General features: G+C 43.5%; 1 protein-coding gene across 4 annotated transcripts in view; it reads right to left on the bottom strand.

Annotated features, from left to right (window-relative positions):
- The window catches only part of LOC110507521 (unconventional myosin-Ic), a 78,849-nt gene extending 64,101 nt beyond the window's left edge, over positions 1-14,748 (bottom strand). The window contains exon 1 of one of the 4 annotated variants that reach the window (XM_036964721.1): positions 14,236-14,748. In XM_036964721.1, the coding sequence (XP_036820616.1) occupies positions 14,236-14,328 (93 nt within the window). In that variant the 5' untranslated portion in view covers positions 14,329-14,748. Of the gene's footprint in view, positions 1-10,258; positions 10,748-14,235 lie in introns of those variants that run through there. The other 3 variants (XM_036964720.1, XM_036964724.1, XM_036964723.1) reach the window with 3 other exon arrangements.
- Positions 14,749-18,288: the final 3,540 nt, after the last annotated feature.

Here is an 18,288-nt window from a genome sequence, read left to right as displayed (position 1 = left end):
CAACCATGTCTCTCTGACATGTAGCAGATAGAATCGGGGCAGCTTTATTTGTGACCGCTATCTGCAACATTCCACAATGTTGTGTCCTGCTGAACGCAGCCCTGTTCCGATCCAGCCGCCCCGAATAGTTTTTTTCCCCTTTGACACACACTCTCCCTTCCTACCCTTCCTCTACCAAGCTGAGTCATTGACCGTACAGGGTTGGGACAACACAAGGACACACCTGGTTGGGATTGCTGTCAGCTTATGGCCCAGGCAGTCATGGAGTAGACCTGGGTAAAGGTTAACGTGCAGGGCTGGCAGGCTGGCCAATCAGGAAGGGGGGGCACAGTGCTGCTGGCCAAGGTCCCAGCACTGACAACCACTGAAAGGAACTAAGTTTATATATACACAGTCACTGTGTACAATCTTTAATGCTAACCTGGTCCCAGATCAGTTTGTGCGGTCTTGCCAAACGTGACATAACAACACAAACAATCTGGAACCAGGCTATATCCATGCCAGGTTAACTTCTCAGGGAGAACCACAATACACACAACAGGAAGGTGAACAAGTAGGGCTCTAGCTGGTACAAAGAGTGTGTGGGAACCAACACACACAGTGGGTCACAACAGGTGGGTGTGCCAGCAGAGAGCGAGCGAATGGGCCATTTACAGACAGACAGACAGAGTCTCAGGGTATGGGTGTGGTAAAGTCACATTCAATGGGTAAAGGAGGTATGGCCGGGACGATACCAGTACCGCGATACTTGTTAGTATCGTGGTAAGAAAAATAACTAAACGAAGGAGTTGCCTGCATCGTGTTTCCATTTTTTTGCCACGGACAACAAAAAATGTGAATCTGGTATCGTCACAGCCCTATAAAAAATAAAGGAGGTGCAGGTCGACAGAGATCGGCCCATATTGCTACAGGTTATCTACCACAGAAAGGGGCCATTTTTGTGTGAGCACATACCTCGTTCATCGGAGTGGATCGGGAGGGCTGGAATATAACGAGACACAAGTTAATGAAAAGCCGTTATAAAGTCTCATACATGCTTATAGCAAGGAATAAAGCATTGTACGTGCAGGCTTTAAGTAAAGTGTTACTGAAAGCAGTACTGAAACTACAGGAGTCTCCAGTAGAAGGCATTGCATCCAAGTGTTGCCAACTTGTTAGAGAAGGCGTGGTGGTTATCGTGATACAAGGATGCACGCACAAACCATCACTAAAATGCTTTTAAATTTGTACTTCAGTCAGCGAGGTCAAAGTTAACCATGAACAAAATGTTCATTCATAAAGGCTTTATAAAAACACCTATATCACAATAATACCACAATTCAAATCATGAATGCTATGGGCTTATTAAGTCAGATACCAGTTCCTGTGTTCACTTTAAAATGGAGCAGAAAAAGCAAAGGGAAGGATTAGCGATGGAAAGAGGATCTCTAAGCCCCACCCCTATTTCCTTTCCCACAGCCCTTCACTCTACCCCTGTCTGTCTGTCCTGACGGTGAAGGCCACGGGGAATGAGACAGAGGATTAACCAAATATCTCACACCATCAGGTTAATCAGTGTGAGTCACAGTGTGTGTGTGTGTGTGTGGCAAAACAGGGATTGACATCTAAAACATGCACAGTCAGCACAGTGCCTGGCCTTAAACAGGCAAACACGGACGAGTGACAGCAGTCAGATAACCTACTGGCCTACCTTAACATTGTCTAACTTTTCAGGCAACTGTGAAGGTCTTGAATTCTGAGACATCCTACCCTTGACTAGTCATGGTCACTAGGCACGAAACTGAAGAAAACTGACCGAAACAGGAAGGTACTACCTGAAACCGTATTAATAACAAAAGCCCATTTTTCATTTTCTGTTCCACATCATTTTGAAACGTTTTGTTACTGTGTGCCTTAAAATGAACACAACCCAGGTTTGCTTGAGCCAGTTGGGTTTCCCAGTCGGATAGTAGTTTGCTCCTGATAGGAAGCAGCAACGAGGGCAGGGCTCTCTAGTCGAAGGCCGGGACATTTCTGGTGGAAAAGCCACAGCTAGGAGACAAAACCTCAGATCGTCCAACCAGCTCAATTCATGACTCGCCGGTGTACATGCAGCACTCTACATTGACTCACTACCAGACACGCATTCTACCAGACTGACTCACTCCACACACACACCTCTCTACCCAATGCTTGACTTGGACTGAAATAGGTGCCGGTACTCCACGTTGCATGGTGCCTAAGAACATCCCTTAGCTGTGGTACTTTGACCATATACCACACCTTCTCGGGACTTATTGTTCAAGCAGGCTATGGATCCCAGATGCCATATCTTCCTCCACTTCTACCAGGTTGTGAAACACATCAGTTTTGCCTCACTATCTATCACAGTATTTGGTATGTTATTAGGATCCCCATTAGTGTCAATGTGTCAGTTATCAGGGCAGCTTGTCCCAGACATGCCCTCGCTCGCAGTCGCTTGGGTTTCAAACTCTGGTCACCAAGACCATGTTCAAAATAGTCACTGTCAGGGAGTGACATGTCACGCCTGTGAAACCATAGCAACTGAGAATGTACAGTACTTTTGCAAGCGGTCCCTAGGTCCACCAATTCACAAGGCCTGGATGAATGTTGTCAAGACCATACATTATTTGACCTAGCATGTTCCTATTTCTACATCATCTCCCTTCTCCTCTCAATCTTTGTTCATTAGTCTCTAGGACAAATCCAACCGTTCATCTGTTCCAACTAACAAGGTTACCCAATAAACTGCAGTGTTGGTGACAAGTGTTTAGTAGGGGTGTCGTCAGAGGTTGACAAAATAGTTTAGAGCAGTGGTTCCCAAACTTTTTAATAGTCCCGTACCCCTTCAAACATTCAACGTCCAGCTGCGTACCCCTTCTAACACCAGGGTCAGCGCACTCTCAAATGTTGTTTTTTTGCCATCATTGTTACCCTGCGTCACACACTACACGATATGTTTAATAAACAGAAGAATGAGTGTGAGTTTGTCACAACCCGGCTCATGGGAAGTGACCGAGAGCTCTTATAGAACCTCTTTATTTAACCATCTTACATACAAGACCTTATTTGTTCATCAAAGATTGTGAATAACTCACCACAGGTTAATGAGAAGGGTGTGCTTGAAAGGATGCACACAACTCTGCAATGTGGGCTTGTATTGGAGAGAGTCTCAGTCTTAAATTATTTCACACAGTCTGTGCCTGTATTTCGTTTTCATGCTAGTGAGGGCCGAGAATCCACTCTCACATAGATACGTGGTTGCAAAGGGCATGAGTGTATTAACAGTGCGCTTTTCCAAGGCAGGATAATCTGAGCGAAGCCCTATCCAGAAATCTGGCAGTGGCTTCTGATTAAATTATATTTTCACAGAACCCCTTGTTGCAATTTTTATGAAACTCTCTTGTTCAGATATCGTTAAGTGGACTGGAGGCAGGGCTGAATGAAAGGGATACCAAATCCAGTTTGTGTCATCCGTTTCGGGAAAGTACATGCGTAATTGCACACCCAACTCACTCAGGTGCTTCACTATATCACATTTGACATTGTCCGTAAGCTTGAGTTCATTTTCACACACAAAAAAAAAAAATCATACAATGATGGAAAGACCTGTGTGTTGTCCTTGTTAATGCAGACAGAGAAGAGCCAAACTTCTTAATCATAGCCTCAATTTTGTCCCGCACATTGAATATAGTTGCGGAGAGTCCCTGTAATCCTAGATTCAGATCATTCAGGCGAGAAAAACACATCACCCAGATGGGCCAGTCGTGTGAGAAACTCCTCATCATGCAACCGGTCAGACAAGTGAAAATTATGGTCAGTAAAGAAAACTTTAAGCTCGTCTCTCAATTCAAAAAAACATGTCAATACTTTGCCCCTTGATAAGCAGCGTACTTCTTCTGTATGTTGTAAAAGTGGTACATGGTCAGATACCAACATGAGCAGCAGCTACGTTTGGCTACATACGGACCGTTAGCGGAATTCCCGCAGAGAGTAACCGTTCATGTGATTGGATGTTCATTATTTGACCAGGCTACCTGTATTTGACATTGTGTTGTTATTTCTCTGAACTGTTTTTTTTTTTTTTTGGTTGGTTGTGAAACGAGGCTGCTCAGGCAAGAAAAAATGTTTAACCCCGCTGGAAGATATAAAGGGACGGTTTGAAATGTGAAGATTAAAAATATATATTTTAAAAACACACCACACACAACCGTTCAAAAGTTTTGGGTCACTTAGAAATGTCCCTGTTTTTCAAAGAAAAGCACATTTTTTGTCCATTAAAATAACATCAAAATTATCCGAAATACAGTGTAGACATTGTTAATGTTGTAAATGACTATTGAAGCTGGAAACGGCTGATTTTTTTATGGAATATCTACATAGGCGTACAGAGGCCCATTATCAGCAACCATCACTTCTGTGTTCAAATGGCACTTTGTGTTAGCGAATCCGAGTTCACCATTTAAAAAAAGGCTAATTGACCATTAGAAAACCCTTTTGCAATTATGTTAGCACAGCTGAAAACTGTTGTATTGCTTCTTCAATCAGAACAACTGGCCTTCTTTAGACCAGTTGAGTATCTGAAGCATCAGCATTTGTGGGTTCAATTACAGGCTCAAAATGGCCAGAAACAAAGACCTTTCTTCTGAAACTCGCCAGTCTATTTTTTGTTCTGAGAAATGAAGGCTAGTCCATGTGAGAAATTGCCAAGAAAATGAAGATCTTGTACAACGCTGTGTACTACTCCCTTCACAGAACAGCGCAAATTGGCTCTAACCAGAATAGAAAGAGGAGTGGGAGGCCCCGGTGCACAGCTGAGCAAGAGGACAAGTACATTAGAGTGTCTAGTTTGAGAAACAGATGCCTCACAATTCACCTTGCAGCTTCATTAAATAGTACCCGCAAAACACCAGTCTCAACTTCAACATTGAAGAGGCGACTCCAGGATGCTGGCCTTCTAAATCAAATCCAATCTTATTGGTCACATACACATGGTTGGCAGATGTTAATGCGAGTGTAGCGAAACGCTTGTGCTTCTAGTTCTGACTGTGCTGTAATATCTAACAATTTCACAACTACCTTATATACACACACACACAAGTGTAAAGGAATGAATAAGAATATGTACATATAAATATATGGATGAGCAATGGCCGTTCGGCATAGGCAAAATGCAGAAGATGGTATAGAGTACAGTATATACATATGAGATGAGTAATGTAGGGTATGTAAACATTATATAAAGTGTTGAGGATCAGCGGGGTGGAGATGTTTCCTACCCTCACCACCTGGGGGAGGCCCGTCAGAAAGTCCAGGACCCAGTTGCACAGGGCGGGGTCGAGACCCAGAGTCTCGAGCTAAATGACAAGTTTGGAGGGTACAATGGTGTTAAATGCTGGACAGCATTCTTCTATAGGTATTCCTCTTGTCCAGATGGGTTAGGGCAGTGTGCAGTGTGATTGCGATTGCATCGTCTGTGGACCTATTGGGGTGGTAAGCAAATTGGAGTGGGTCTAGGGTGTCAGGCAGGGTGGAGGTGATATGATCCTTGACTAGTCTCTCAAAGCCCTTCATGATGACACAAGTGAGTGCTATGGGGCGATAGCTAAGTTAACTAAGCTAAATGACTTTCTTGGGAACAGGAACAATGGCGGCCCTCTTGAAGCATGTGGGAACCACAGACTGGGATAGGGATTGATTGAATATGTCCGTAAACACACCAGCCAGCTGGTCTGTGCATGCGCTGAGGACGCGGCTAGGGATGCCGTCTGGGTCAGCAGCCTTACGAGGGTTAACACGTTTAAAATGTTTTACTGACGTTGGCCGCGGTGAAGGAGAGCCCGCAGGTGTCAGTGGCACTGTATTGTCCTCAAAGCGGTCAAAGAAGTTGTTTAGTTTGTCTGGGAGCAAGACGTCAGTGTCCGTGACGGGGCTGGTTTTCTTTTTGTAATCCGCGATTGTCTGTAGACCCTGCCACATATATCTTGTGTCTGAGCCGTTGAATTGCGGCTCTACTTTGTCTCTATACTGACGCTTAGCTTGTTTGATTGTCTTGCGGAGGACATAGCTACACTGTTTGTATTCGGTCATGATTCCGGTCGCCTTGCCATGATTAAAAAGCAGTGGTTCGAGCTTTCAGTTTTGTGCAAATGATGCCATCAATCCATAGTTTATGGTTGGGAAAGATTTTAATAGTCAACGTGGGTACAACGTCACAATGCACTTGCTAATAAACTCGCTCACCAAATCAGCGTATACATCAATGTTGTTGTCTGAGGCTATCCGGAACATATCCCAGTCCACGTGATCGAAGCAATCTTGAAGCTTGGAATCCGATTGGTTGGACCAGTGTTGAAGAGACCTGAGTACGGGCATTTCCTGTTTAAGTTTCTGTCTATAGGCTGGGAGCAACAAAATGGAGTCGTGTTCAGATTTGCTGAAAAGAGGACGAAGGAGTGCTTTGTACACGTCGCGGGAGTTAGAGTAGCAGTGAACCAGAACGCTGCCAGCCCGGGTCACGCATTCGATATGCTGATAAAATCTAGGAAGCCTTGATTTCAGATTAGCTTAGTTAAAATCCCCAGCTACAATAAATGCAGCCTCAGGATATGTGTTTTTCATTTTACATAGAGTCCAATGAAGTTATTTCAGGGAGGTCAAGGTGTCTGCTTGGGGGGGGGATATACACAGCTCTGATTATAATCTAAGTGAATTCTCTATGTAGATAATGTGGTCGGCTTTTGATTGTAAGGAATTCTAGGTCAGGTGAACAAAAGGACTTGTATGTTGTTATGATCATACCACAACTGGTTTATCATAAGGCATACACCCCCGCCCTTCTTCTTACCAGAGAGATGTTTGTTTCTGTCGGCGCCATGTGTGAAGAAACCGGGTGGCTGTACAGACTGATAACGTATCCCGAGTGAGCCATGTTTCCATGAAACAGAGAATCTCTGATGTCTCTCTGGAAGGCAACCCTTGCTCGAATTTCATCTACCTTGTTGTCAAGAGACTGGACATTGGTGAGTAATATACTCGGGAGCAGTGAGCGATGTGCCCGTCTACGGAGCCTGACCAGAAGACCACCCTGTCTGCCCCTTCTGCGGCGCGGTTGTTTTGGGTCGCCTACTGGAATCTGATCCATTGTCCTGGGTGGTGGTCCAAAGAGGATCCTAGGCAGGGTTCCTCTGTCCAGTGTCTGTTATTTTGCCCATCCTAATCTTTTATTTTTATTGGCCAGTCTGAGATATGGCTTTTTCTTTGCAACTCTGCCTTGGTGGCCAGGATCCCGGAATCGGGATGAATATAGATGTTCTTTTTAAATAATCAGTTTCGAGCTACAATAGTCATTTATAACATTAACAATGTCTACACTATATTTCTGATCAATTTGATGTTATTTTAATAGACAAATTTTGCTTTTCTTTCAAAAACAAGGATATTTCTAAATAACCTCAAACTTTTGAGGTGTAGTGTCTGTATGCATGCATGCATGCATGTATACACACACAAACACATTTGAAGTTGGAAGTTTACATACACTTAAGTTGGAGTCATTAAAACTCGTTTTTCAACCACTCCACAAATGTCTTGTTAACAAACCATAGTTTTGGCAAGTCGGTTAGGACATCTACTTTGTGCATGACACAAGTAACTTTTCCAACAATCCAACAACAAAAAAAGTGAGACCTCCAAAAGTCTGGTTCATCCTTGGGAGCAATTTCCAAACGCCCGAAGGTACCACATTCATCTGTACAAACAATAGTACGCAAGTATAAACACCACGCAGCCATCATACCGCTTAGGAAGGAGACACGTTCTGTCTCCTAGAGATGAACGTACTTTGGTGCGAAAAGTGAAAATCAATCCCAGAACAACAGCAAAGGACCTTGTGAAGATGCTGGAGGAAACAGGTACAAAAGTATCTATATCCACAGTAAAACGAGTCCTAAATCGACATAACTTGAAAGGCCACTCAGCAAGGAAGAAGCCACTGCTCCAAAACCCCCATAAAAAAGCCAGACTACGGTTTGCAACTGCACATGTGAACAAAGATCGTACTTTTTGGAGAAATGTCCTCTAGTCTGATGAAATAAAAATAGAACTGTGTGGCCATAATGACCATCGTTATGTTTGGAGGAAAAAGAGGACGCTTGCAAGCCGAAGAACACCATTCCACCCGTGAAGCACGAGGGTGGCAGCATCATGTGGGGGGTGCTTTGCTGCAGGAGGGACTGGTGCACTTCACAAAATAGATGGCATCATGAGGTAGGAAAATTATGTGGATATATTGAAGCAACATCTCAAGACATTAGTCAGGAAGTTAATGCTTGGTTGCAAATGGGTCTTCCAAATGGACAATGACCCCAAGCATACTTCCAAAGTTGTAGCAAAATGGCTTAAGGACAACAACGTCAAGGTATTGGAGTGGCCATCACAAAGCCCTGACCTCAATCCTATAGAAAATTTGTGGGCAGAACTGAAAAGGCATGTGCGAGGAAGGAGGCCTACAAACCTGACTCAGTTACACCAGCTCTGTCAGGAGGAATAGGCCAAAATTCAACCAACTTATTGTGGGCAGCTTGTGAAAGGCTACCTGAAACATTTGACCCAAGTAAAAAAAATGTAAAGGCAATGCTACCAAATACTAATTGAGTGTATGTAAACTTCTGACCCACTGGGAATGTGATGAAAGAAATAAAATCTGAAATAAATCACTATATTATTCTGACATTTCACATTCAAATAAAGTGGTTATCCTAATCCTTTTACTAGGATTAAATGTCAGGAATTGTGAAAAACTGAGTTTAAATGCATGTAAACTTCCGGCTTCAACTGTATGTATTTTTAAAAATGTGAATCACATTTTTATTTGACGTACCCCTGAGGGGTAGTTTGGGAATACCTGGTTTAGAGTAATCAGTCAGGCAGCCATGTTGGCCACGTTTGAGTAGTAAGCCCTGAGAGTTTCCTGTCAGAAATGGAAGAGGCCGAGGCAGGTGTATCCCATTAAGTCTCCTGGGGTAAGGCTATGCAGCATTGACAGCTGGCTCTATAAACAAGAGGGCCACAACAAGACAAGGTCTGCAGAGCAGCCCATGTCACCACCATTCTGTTCACACACACATACTGGGTGGTCACATGTAGCAGCAGATGACAAAGATGGGGAGGGCTTTAAATAACAAACAGAATGGCCCAATGGCAAAGCGATACATGCAAAAAGGATATTATGCAAACAACTTGGTGGGGTCAAGCAGTGGGTTATATTTGGCTCTGTGAATGCCACTCTTAAGCTTTGTGAGACAGAGCTGGGAGATGCCTAACTGTCTGTAGAGTGCAGACACCCGGGAAAAAGCTTAATCCCAAAATTATTCTGCCGTGGGCTAAAACTGGAATCCTTGTTGCGATGACTTATTGTTTGAGGGGGATCATAGCATCCCTCCGAGCTAGTCGAATGGAAAGTCTTGGTTACAGGTAAACAGCAGACAAAAAAAAAATCTCCAATAAGTTTTGTTGTGGGAAAACGTATTGACAACCCCATCGATTGGCTTTAGTGCTTGCCTAATTCAACAATTGATAAACAAAAACACTATTTTATTACTGTATCTACACATACAGCCACAAGATGCGAGTGGAGAGCCATGACAAATCTCAACCCTATACCCAGTTGGGGTTGGACACTCACAGTCTGCTTGACATAACCCCAGGTCACCCAAGAAGACGCACACACACACAGCTAGCTCACACAAGTCAGGTCAGGGCATGGATTGGCAGCTGTTCAGGTGGTCAAGTTGTTACATCATACATGTCATTGCTTCCCTGACTGACAGCCGCTCCTTATAGCCTCAGGATCCCATACATTGACAAATTAAAACATGTATGGTAGTAGTTGCCACCAGATAAGTGTCACTAAATAGGCTAACAACCTAACTGGACTAAGCTACCTGGTGGTGTGGGAGGAGGCCTATCTATTAAAACACAGTTTTAAACCACTATTTAAATGTTAGGCTACAACAGGTGTCTTCAGTTCAATTCGTTCACCTTGGTTAATCAGACAAACTCTAAAAGGTTAGTGATTGTTTTCACAGACTTGTTTGCACGTACGGCACTTGACTCCAACCCAGCGTGCGACTCGTCGCCGACTTGCTACATTGTCACAAATATGACGCACGCAAACTTCCTCCCGCTACAAAATAACTTTGTTAACAGCCTGTTTCGGAAACGGAGGAGAAACAAGGTACCTGAAGATATAACTTACCTACCTTCAATGAGTCGATGTCAATGGGACACAGTAGACTTCTTCGCCCTGATGTCTCGGTCACCAGTAGGCTACAAACAGACAGCAAACTGCTCTCTCTCGTTAGACCAGCGCAATAGTGAAAAGCCCAGATTCAACTGTCTCGATGTTGACCAGTCCTGTTAGCGGTTCCTCGTTACTGATCTCACAAGCAACTCCAATCTGCGGGGCTGTAATTCTACAGGGAAGGTTTCTTCTCTCAAATACAATAGGCTAACTCTGTCCACAGCCTTTGTCGCCTAGAATATCCACCACTATTCATCTATTTTAATTAAATGAACTTTTTTTTTTAAAGAATAACGATGTTTAGCAAATATACTTATATTACACAACAGTAATTTTAAGCTATAAAAAAAACCATGATGACATTATTCTGAGACACTCAGTATTTCAGTCCCCCGGTGAGTCGTGGAACAAATGTCAGTAATTTCCCCTCCCTCTTTCAAACACGCAACAGCGCTTATGCTGCATTCATAACCAATTGGGAAGGTGGTAATTACCTATTGTGTAGTCGTAAATAATGTTGATTGACTTCAACTGCTTTGAACTCGTAGAGAAACGCCGATTGGCTAATGATCAACAATGTGTATTAACCATAAATAAAAAAAACAGCTATCATGCTTGTAAAAGCAACGCGAATCCCAAATGCCCCTGAAGCCTTTGTATTTTTGTATAAATTTGTATACCCCTGTGTATAAAGTTTGTCTGTGTGATTTGGTATATTGTGTTATATTAGTTGTTAATAAAAAACATTTTGTAAACAAATTATAACGTTGAAATACCATATGAATAGATTACTGCATATATTTATAAAAAGCATTCACATGCTAGTTGGAACTCGGAAATTGTTCGGGTTATAGTTTTACACGTGCCGCGTTCAACTAGTTAGCAAGTCAGACATTTCGGAGTTTTCTAGTACCGACTAGCACTTGACTGCGACAATAGAAGAGTCCCTCTTGTAATTATGAGTTGGATGGAGGGTAGTTCAAGTGGATTTTTACCAGGCGTATATGTAAATACCACCTTCACACTTGGTTGTGAACGTATCATTGATACCAGGAAGTTCTCAAACCCCATCCCACAGATTTAAGGTGGGATATCGTTTGTTTTACCTCATGCTGTCACAACTTTATTTTAAAACTGTTTTGAACGGGTGTAACACTTAATAGGCTATATGGGGACTAGCATATGCAACGTTTGCATTTGATAGCCACGTGTGAACCTAACTGTGAGAACACACTTCCTTGCTTTGATTAGCCTATTCAATGTGTACCTTTAGGATTGTATGCCTATAGCTCCTACCCTACGAACAACAAGGGTTGAGTGTCTGTAAATATTGTTGTACTGGTGAGAATATGCAGTTGAAAATTAACCTGAACGAGAAAAGAAAAACCGCCTACGGCATTCAACTCACTTTCCCTTCGCTGACTTCGTAGGAGTGTTCTCCTACCCTCTACTGTCAAGAGACCTGTCACTACACTAGTCCGCGTACTGCCATGCGTTGCATGGTTCTTGAAAAGGGTATGGCCACATGCGCGTTTTTCATCAGATCTATTGCAGAGAACTCATCAATTTGCTATAAATGTCAATGTTATTCAAGTCTATTATACACAATCTACTGTCATAGTAGACTATAGGTCTGAGGCATGTACACTGTACCAAAAGTCCACTGTCAGCATTGCCTTATTATTGTCAGCATTTCTATTGGTGCATAATACACGCCTGACCGTTGCAGTTCAATTGCCTGCCTGTATGTGATAATGGACTGCAATAGCACCGCTGCCATCGATTCATTTCTATAGCCCACCTCCCCGCTCTCTCTCAATTTTTCAATTCAATTTCAATTTGAGGGCTTTCTTGGCATGGGAAACATATGTTTACATTGCCAAAGCAAGTGAAATAGATAATAAACAAAAGTGAAATAAACAATAAAAAATGAACAGTAAACATTGCACTCACAGAAGTTCCAAAAGAATAAAGACATTTCAAATGTCATATTATGTCTTTATACAGTGTTGTAACGATGTGCAAATAGTTAAAGTACAAAAAGGAAAATATATAAACATAAATATAGGTTGTATATACAATGTTGTTTGTTCTTCGCTGGTTGCCCTTTTCTTGTGGCAAAATGTCACAAATCCTGCTGCTGTGATGGCACACTGTGGTATTTCACCCAATAGATACGGGAGCTTATCAAAATTGGATTTGTTTTCAAAATCTTCATGGGTCTGTGTAATCTGAGGGAAATATGTCTCTCTCTCTCTCTCACACACACACACATACACCCCACCACCACCCACACACACTCTCTCTCTGACACACACACATGCACACTCTCTCTTAAAAAACACACCACCCAACTGTGCTATCTCTCCTCACTCTGCTTTAACTATGCTGGGAGGAAAGGTTGTATCCTGTTGACAAGGCCCTGTTCAATGGTAAGACAGACTGTACTCCAGGGAGTGTCTCTGTCTCTCGCCACAGAATCTGTGTGAAACTGGAAGATGGCATTGTTCCTTTCTCGATAAGGAATTAGAAAATAGTGCCTATGCCTACTTATTAACTCGCACGCTACACGTGCCTTCAGTTCACAAGTCCACATGTTCAATCACAAACACACCCAAAATCAGAGGCACGCGAGGGTGATGTGAATGTGACCGTGGCGGAATGTTGGGATGTATGGGAAATGCATGTGCTGTTCCGGAATGTCTCCATCTTTTCCTCACCTGCATTCCATATACCGTTCCCGTCATTTAGCCACTCCTGCTCGCTGAATTAACATAAGGCTCAAACTAAACGTATAAAGTTAACAGCGTCTCACTGGTTGTACATTATTGAATACAAATCTTTCTTAAGATCCAAGTTGGGTCGAATTTGTTTTGTGTTCAACATTCCATTAATCTGCACTGCTTTCTATGGCAGAGCCTGTTATTTCACCATGATGCTGTCTGATTTAAAGCCCCACACCCTGCATTCCTTAGGTTGTGTGAACTGGAGAACCAGTCCCACCCACTCTCATATTCACCAGGAACTTGTGCAACAGAGATGGGGGAAAAAAGTATTGGCAGAGAATAATGCTCTCCCCATTCCATAGAGAAACATGTAACCCTTCTTTAAATTGATCATACGTTATGTTAATATCATTATTGAAGTGGCAATCAACCATTCAGTTGGTTTGGACTGTCTTATGGTTTATAATTAGTTTACTCAAATAACGCCCTCTATCTTGAAATGAAGACAGTGCCTCTCCACCGTTCATTTTTGTCTTGTATACTTTTCTGAATCTGCATTTACATGGGATGAACTTTTCACACCTCTTCACACACTGAAAGTAGCCAGCACATTATAAGCCACATGTAACTTTTTTCCGCTTGGCGCTCTGCTGAACCAGTATAATCAACATCAATGGCCTAGCACTGTGTGGAAAAATCGAATGAGGATGATATTGATTGCACTCTGTCAAGCCAACTATTTGGCACAAACAAATTTACCGTACATTGTCAAGCCTCTTGGAGACTGCTGAGGGGAGGACGGCTCATAATAATGGCTGGAACGGAGCGACTGGAATGGCATCAAACCATGTGTTGGATTTCTTTGATACCATTCCACCTATTTCGCTCCAGCCATTACCACGGGCCTGTCCTCCCCAATAAAGGTGCCACCAACCTCCGGTGGTCAAGCGAAAAAACAGTGTGAGCGGCCAAGGTAAACAACTTTTTCCCTGTGCGCAGTGAACCTCTAAAATGATACATCAGCTCTACTTCCACACAGGCAGATCCTAGCCTGGTCCCAGACATGTTCGTGCTGTCTCGCCAAGGTTAGCAAAGTTAACAAGACAGCACGAACAGATCTTAGGACCAGGCGCGGCAAATCCTACTCAAGGATAGCTAGTTATTTCAAGTGTATGAGGAGTGAGCAGGTTGAATGGATGGACTCACCTTGGTGCAGCTGTGGCAGTAGCTCTCTCCATTCTTCCCAGGGGACAGGATGATCTCACCTGTAGGGATCAACTGGATCCTCAGCTCCATCATGGTCGCTCTCTCTCTCTCTCTCTTTCCTTCTCTCTTTCTCAATCCCTCTCTCTCTGTCTCTCTCTCTGTCCTCCGCCCACTTACTCGGTCCTTCTGACGGCGTGGCAATGACTTCACCCCTCGCACGTTTGTACAAATTCCTCCCCTTTAACGTCTGCGAGAGGAACGGGGCACTTTCTGTTACACTGTCAATAGAAAGAAGGAAAGGAAAACTAAAGTAGAAAAACAGATATTTTACTGGCAGCACATAGTCATTTACATGTGTGCTTATTTTCTCAGTTATCTAACGAGGCCAAGACAGTCAAAGCACAAGGATGTTTCCTGCGTCTGTTCAGAGTGCTCTAGTGCGAATTGTCCCGGAGCAGGCAAAGGATATGTGTAGATAGTTAGTGTCAGGCTCTCTTTCCACAGCCGGCCCAGCAGTATAATTGATGTCTATGCACACCAGATCGCTGTGGCGCAGTGCACTCTGGGTTAGCCCGGGTATCAGGGTTTCCTCCTGGACCCATGCATCCTGTCTCGGGACGTTCTCAACATTCACAGGGTAAACACCGGAGGAACCCACTCTGCTTCCCCACATTTCCCCTGGATATACAACTGGGAGGCACGCGTACACACCACATGCCTCCCCCACCTCTCCAAAAAGAAATAAGGGACTTGTGTTTCTAGTGTCTTCGGTTTCCTCTCCCCAAGGGGTGCACTAATTAATGAAGACAGGCAGAGGAGAGTAGGCCAGGGGGATCAGAGAGAGGCTGGAAGCAGCGACATTGTGACCATATCACTGTCTGCGGTGACAGAATGGTGTAAAAACACACACACAGATTGATGACCCCGTTGATCTTTGCTGTGACACTGACTGCCCTCAGTGCTCTGTGACCCCTCCCAAGGTTCCTGTTTGTTCCCTCGACCAGCATCCTCTCAGCATCCTCTCAGAATCACACCCTTTAAAAGCTGCCCTCCCTGGACCACTGACATCTTGGCAACTCAGCCATGCCACCACAAAATATGAATTATCAACACTGATATGGATGGAACAGCAACGATAGACTGTGTTTTGCTGAGTCTGGAGTTACAGCATGGTTTTGGGTGTATGATTGGGGAAGGAATAATGGCTCTATATTACTGTATGTTTTGGGTCATCAATATGGTCAGTCAGTGGTGGGATTTGTGGTGAGGGTGACTGAGAATATGTATAGAAACTGATTGTGGTTGTGTTGAGTAGTGTTTTGGAGAACGTGTTTGCGCTCTAGTGGGCAGTCTCTTCTGTAACTTCTACGTTACTGTTCCTTCTTATCCTCAATCACAGTGTTCCCTAGATGTGTGTGCTCATTTCAGCCTTGTGTACGGCCTTGTGAACATGCAGCTATGTGTGTGAGAGCACGGCTATTTGTACATGTGGTGGTCGTGGGCCATTGGTGTGTGCCTTCCTATAGTGTCTGGGGGGCTGCTGAGAGGGGAAGTGACAGTGACACACATCCTTTGACCCGCGCTCAAGGTATTCCTGATTGCTGGGCATCAACAGGAAACAGTGGCGTTGACGCAGCAAGTCCTCAGGCTGGGCTCAGCCTAGCAGACTGTTGTGGACGGGAAGAGAGAGAGAGAACACACACAGACGTCCCTGAAACATACTGGGAAGAACAAGAACTGTTACAGAAGGCAACCATGAATGCCCTCTCAAGCCTTTATATATGTTGTAGTTTGTTTAAAGGGTGATCGTGGGGCGGCAGGGTAGCCTAGTGGTTAGAGCGTTGGACTAGTAACCGGAAGGTTGCGAGTTCAAACCCCCGAGCTGACAAGGTACAAATCTGTCGTTCTGCCCCTGAACAGGCAGTTAACCCACCCACCAGGCCGTCATTGAAAATAAGAATTTGTTCTTAACTGACTTGCCTGGTTAAATAAAGGTAAAATAAAAATAAAAAAATAAAATCGTTAATAGTGTACTTTTGGGAGATGTTTTTCAAGGGTATAGTTTGTTGTTTATGCTGATCACCGATCAGATATTATATGTTTCCAATTAAACAATCCAGAAGATGGTTATTAATTAACAGAAGACAGGTTCAAGGTCCTTTGGCCGAAGGTTTATAAACACACTTCCTCTTTCTTTTTTTTCTCAATGCTGTCCATCCCTTAACACACAAGGTGAAGGAGGCCCATCTCTCTCTGTCTCTCTGTCTCTCTCTCTATGCTGGTCTAAACTGTTTTTCATGTCCTATCTGCTCACACTGGAAGGGTGATATGAGGTGTGTTTGTGTGTGTGTGTCAGAACCTGCAGCTGGTGTTACGGTAGTGTGTGTCAAGGTGAGCCAGGCGCAGTGGGAGAACTACACAAGGGGCCAGTGTTCCTGAACTAGGCGCGGACACAACTTGTCACTTACAGAGAAGTCTGTAAGGAAGTAGAGAGGGAATTGCATCCTGTTTGTGTGAGAGAGAGAGAGAGTTATGGGACAATCTCTGAGTAAAGGGCACGTGGCCATGGCGACGAGAAAGGGCAGGGAGTGGTAGGGCAGCGGTTCAAGAACATACTGTGTACTGAAGTTAACAAACTGGGATAGGCTAGTGCTATATCACAGTGTTGACTGGAAATAGCCATGTCTACTTTTATCCCTAAAAAAGGAAATCCCTAATATTTCCATGCCGTTTGTTCCTTCAGTCTGCTCAAAAGCAGTTATCAACCTCGACAACACAGGATTCAGCAGCGCCGTTTCCACAGGAAAGCACAGGACGCCGAATAGGCTACCACTCAAACACCAGCCCAAAGAACTGTCCTTACACTACAGCACAGACTTCACTCTTATTTCCCCAGAAATGTTCTGATTGTATTTGTCCAAAAGATTAATAAAATATTAATTTTAATTAGATTACACAGTATTTTTTAAATTATCTTTCTTACATTTCCCCTACAGTAGGTTATATTTGCCATAAAAACTTTGAGCCGATTTGAGCGAATCTTTTTTTATCTAGCTCTAGCAATTGCTGCCCTCTTGTGGTTTCAGATAAAAACACAGCTTTAGTCACACGATGAGTCTTACAATGAATGTTGGAATTAATGATGGTGTCATGGTAAATCTATTGTGCACACAAATCTGAAGCCTCCACTGAAGTTAGAAGAAGGAAATCACACCCCGCCAGTTGAGACCAGAACCCACCAATGTATAGCTCAAGAAGACTACAAGCAACTATAGGCCTAAGCCGAGCAGTTAGTAGCTAGGTGACTAGTCTCCATACACACTAGGTAAGCAACACACAGAAGAAAAAACAGTGTTTCTAATGAGAAGGACTGAAGTATGAATGCTGAGAAAATCAATAAAAAAAACTTTTTGAAAAGGCATATTTTAGTTCTGCAGTATACCAGGTAATGATTCTATGAAAGAACAGTGTTCCCTTTTGGCCCAATGCATAAATGTTGCCAGCACTGAAGAGCCCGGTCTTTGAGTGTTCCTCTGCATCATGGAAGGCATATTGAAGAGAAGAAGTGCAGAAAGGTGAGTGAAGTACCTCTTAATCAGGCTCCATTCAAATGGCATTTTCTGTTTGCTCCATAGGACATTAGAGTGAATCAGTCGCGTATTGACCGTACACATCAGATACATAGACTGAGTGTACAAAACATTAGGAACACCTTCATAATATTGAGTTGCACCCTGTTTTACTCTCAGAACAGCCTCAATTTGTCCGGCATGGACTCTACAAGGTGTCGAAAGCCCACGCCGGCCCATGTTGACTCCAATGCTTCCCACAGTTGTGTCAAGTTGGTTGGATGTCCTTTGGGTGGTGGACCATTCATGATGCGCTTAAATCTTTTGTCTTGCCCATTCACCCTCTGAATGGCACACACATAATCCATGTCTCAATTGTCTCAAGGCTTAAACATCTTTCTTTAACCGGTCTCCTTCCCCTCATCTACACTGATTTAAGAAGTGACGTCATAACGTTTTGATAAACTCTGTGTACAACATGATT

This window comes from Oncorhynchus mykiss, chromosome 27, assembly GCF_013265735.2.
Source record: "Oncorhynchus mykiss isolate Arlee chromosome 27, USDA_OmykA_1.1, whole genome shotgun sequence".
In the NCBI taxonomy this organism is placed as follows: Eukaryota; Metazoa; Chordata; class Actinopteri; order Salmoniformes; family Salmonidae; genus Oncorhynchus; species Oncorhynchus mykiss.
This window is presented reverse-complemented; position numbering and strand designations above follow the sequence as displayed.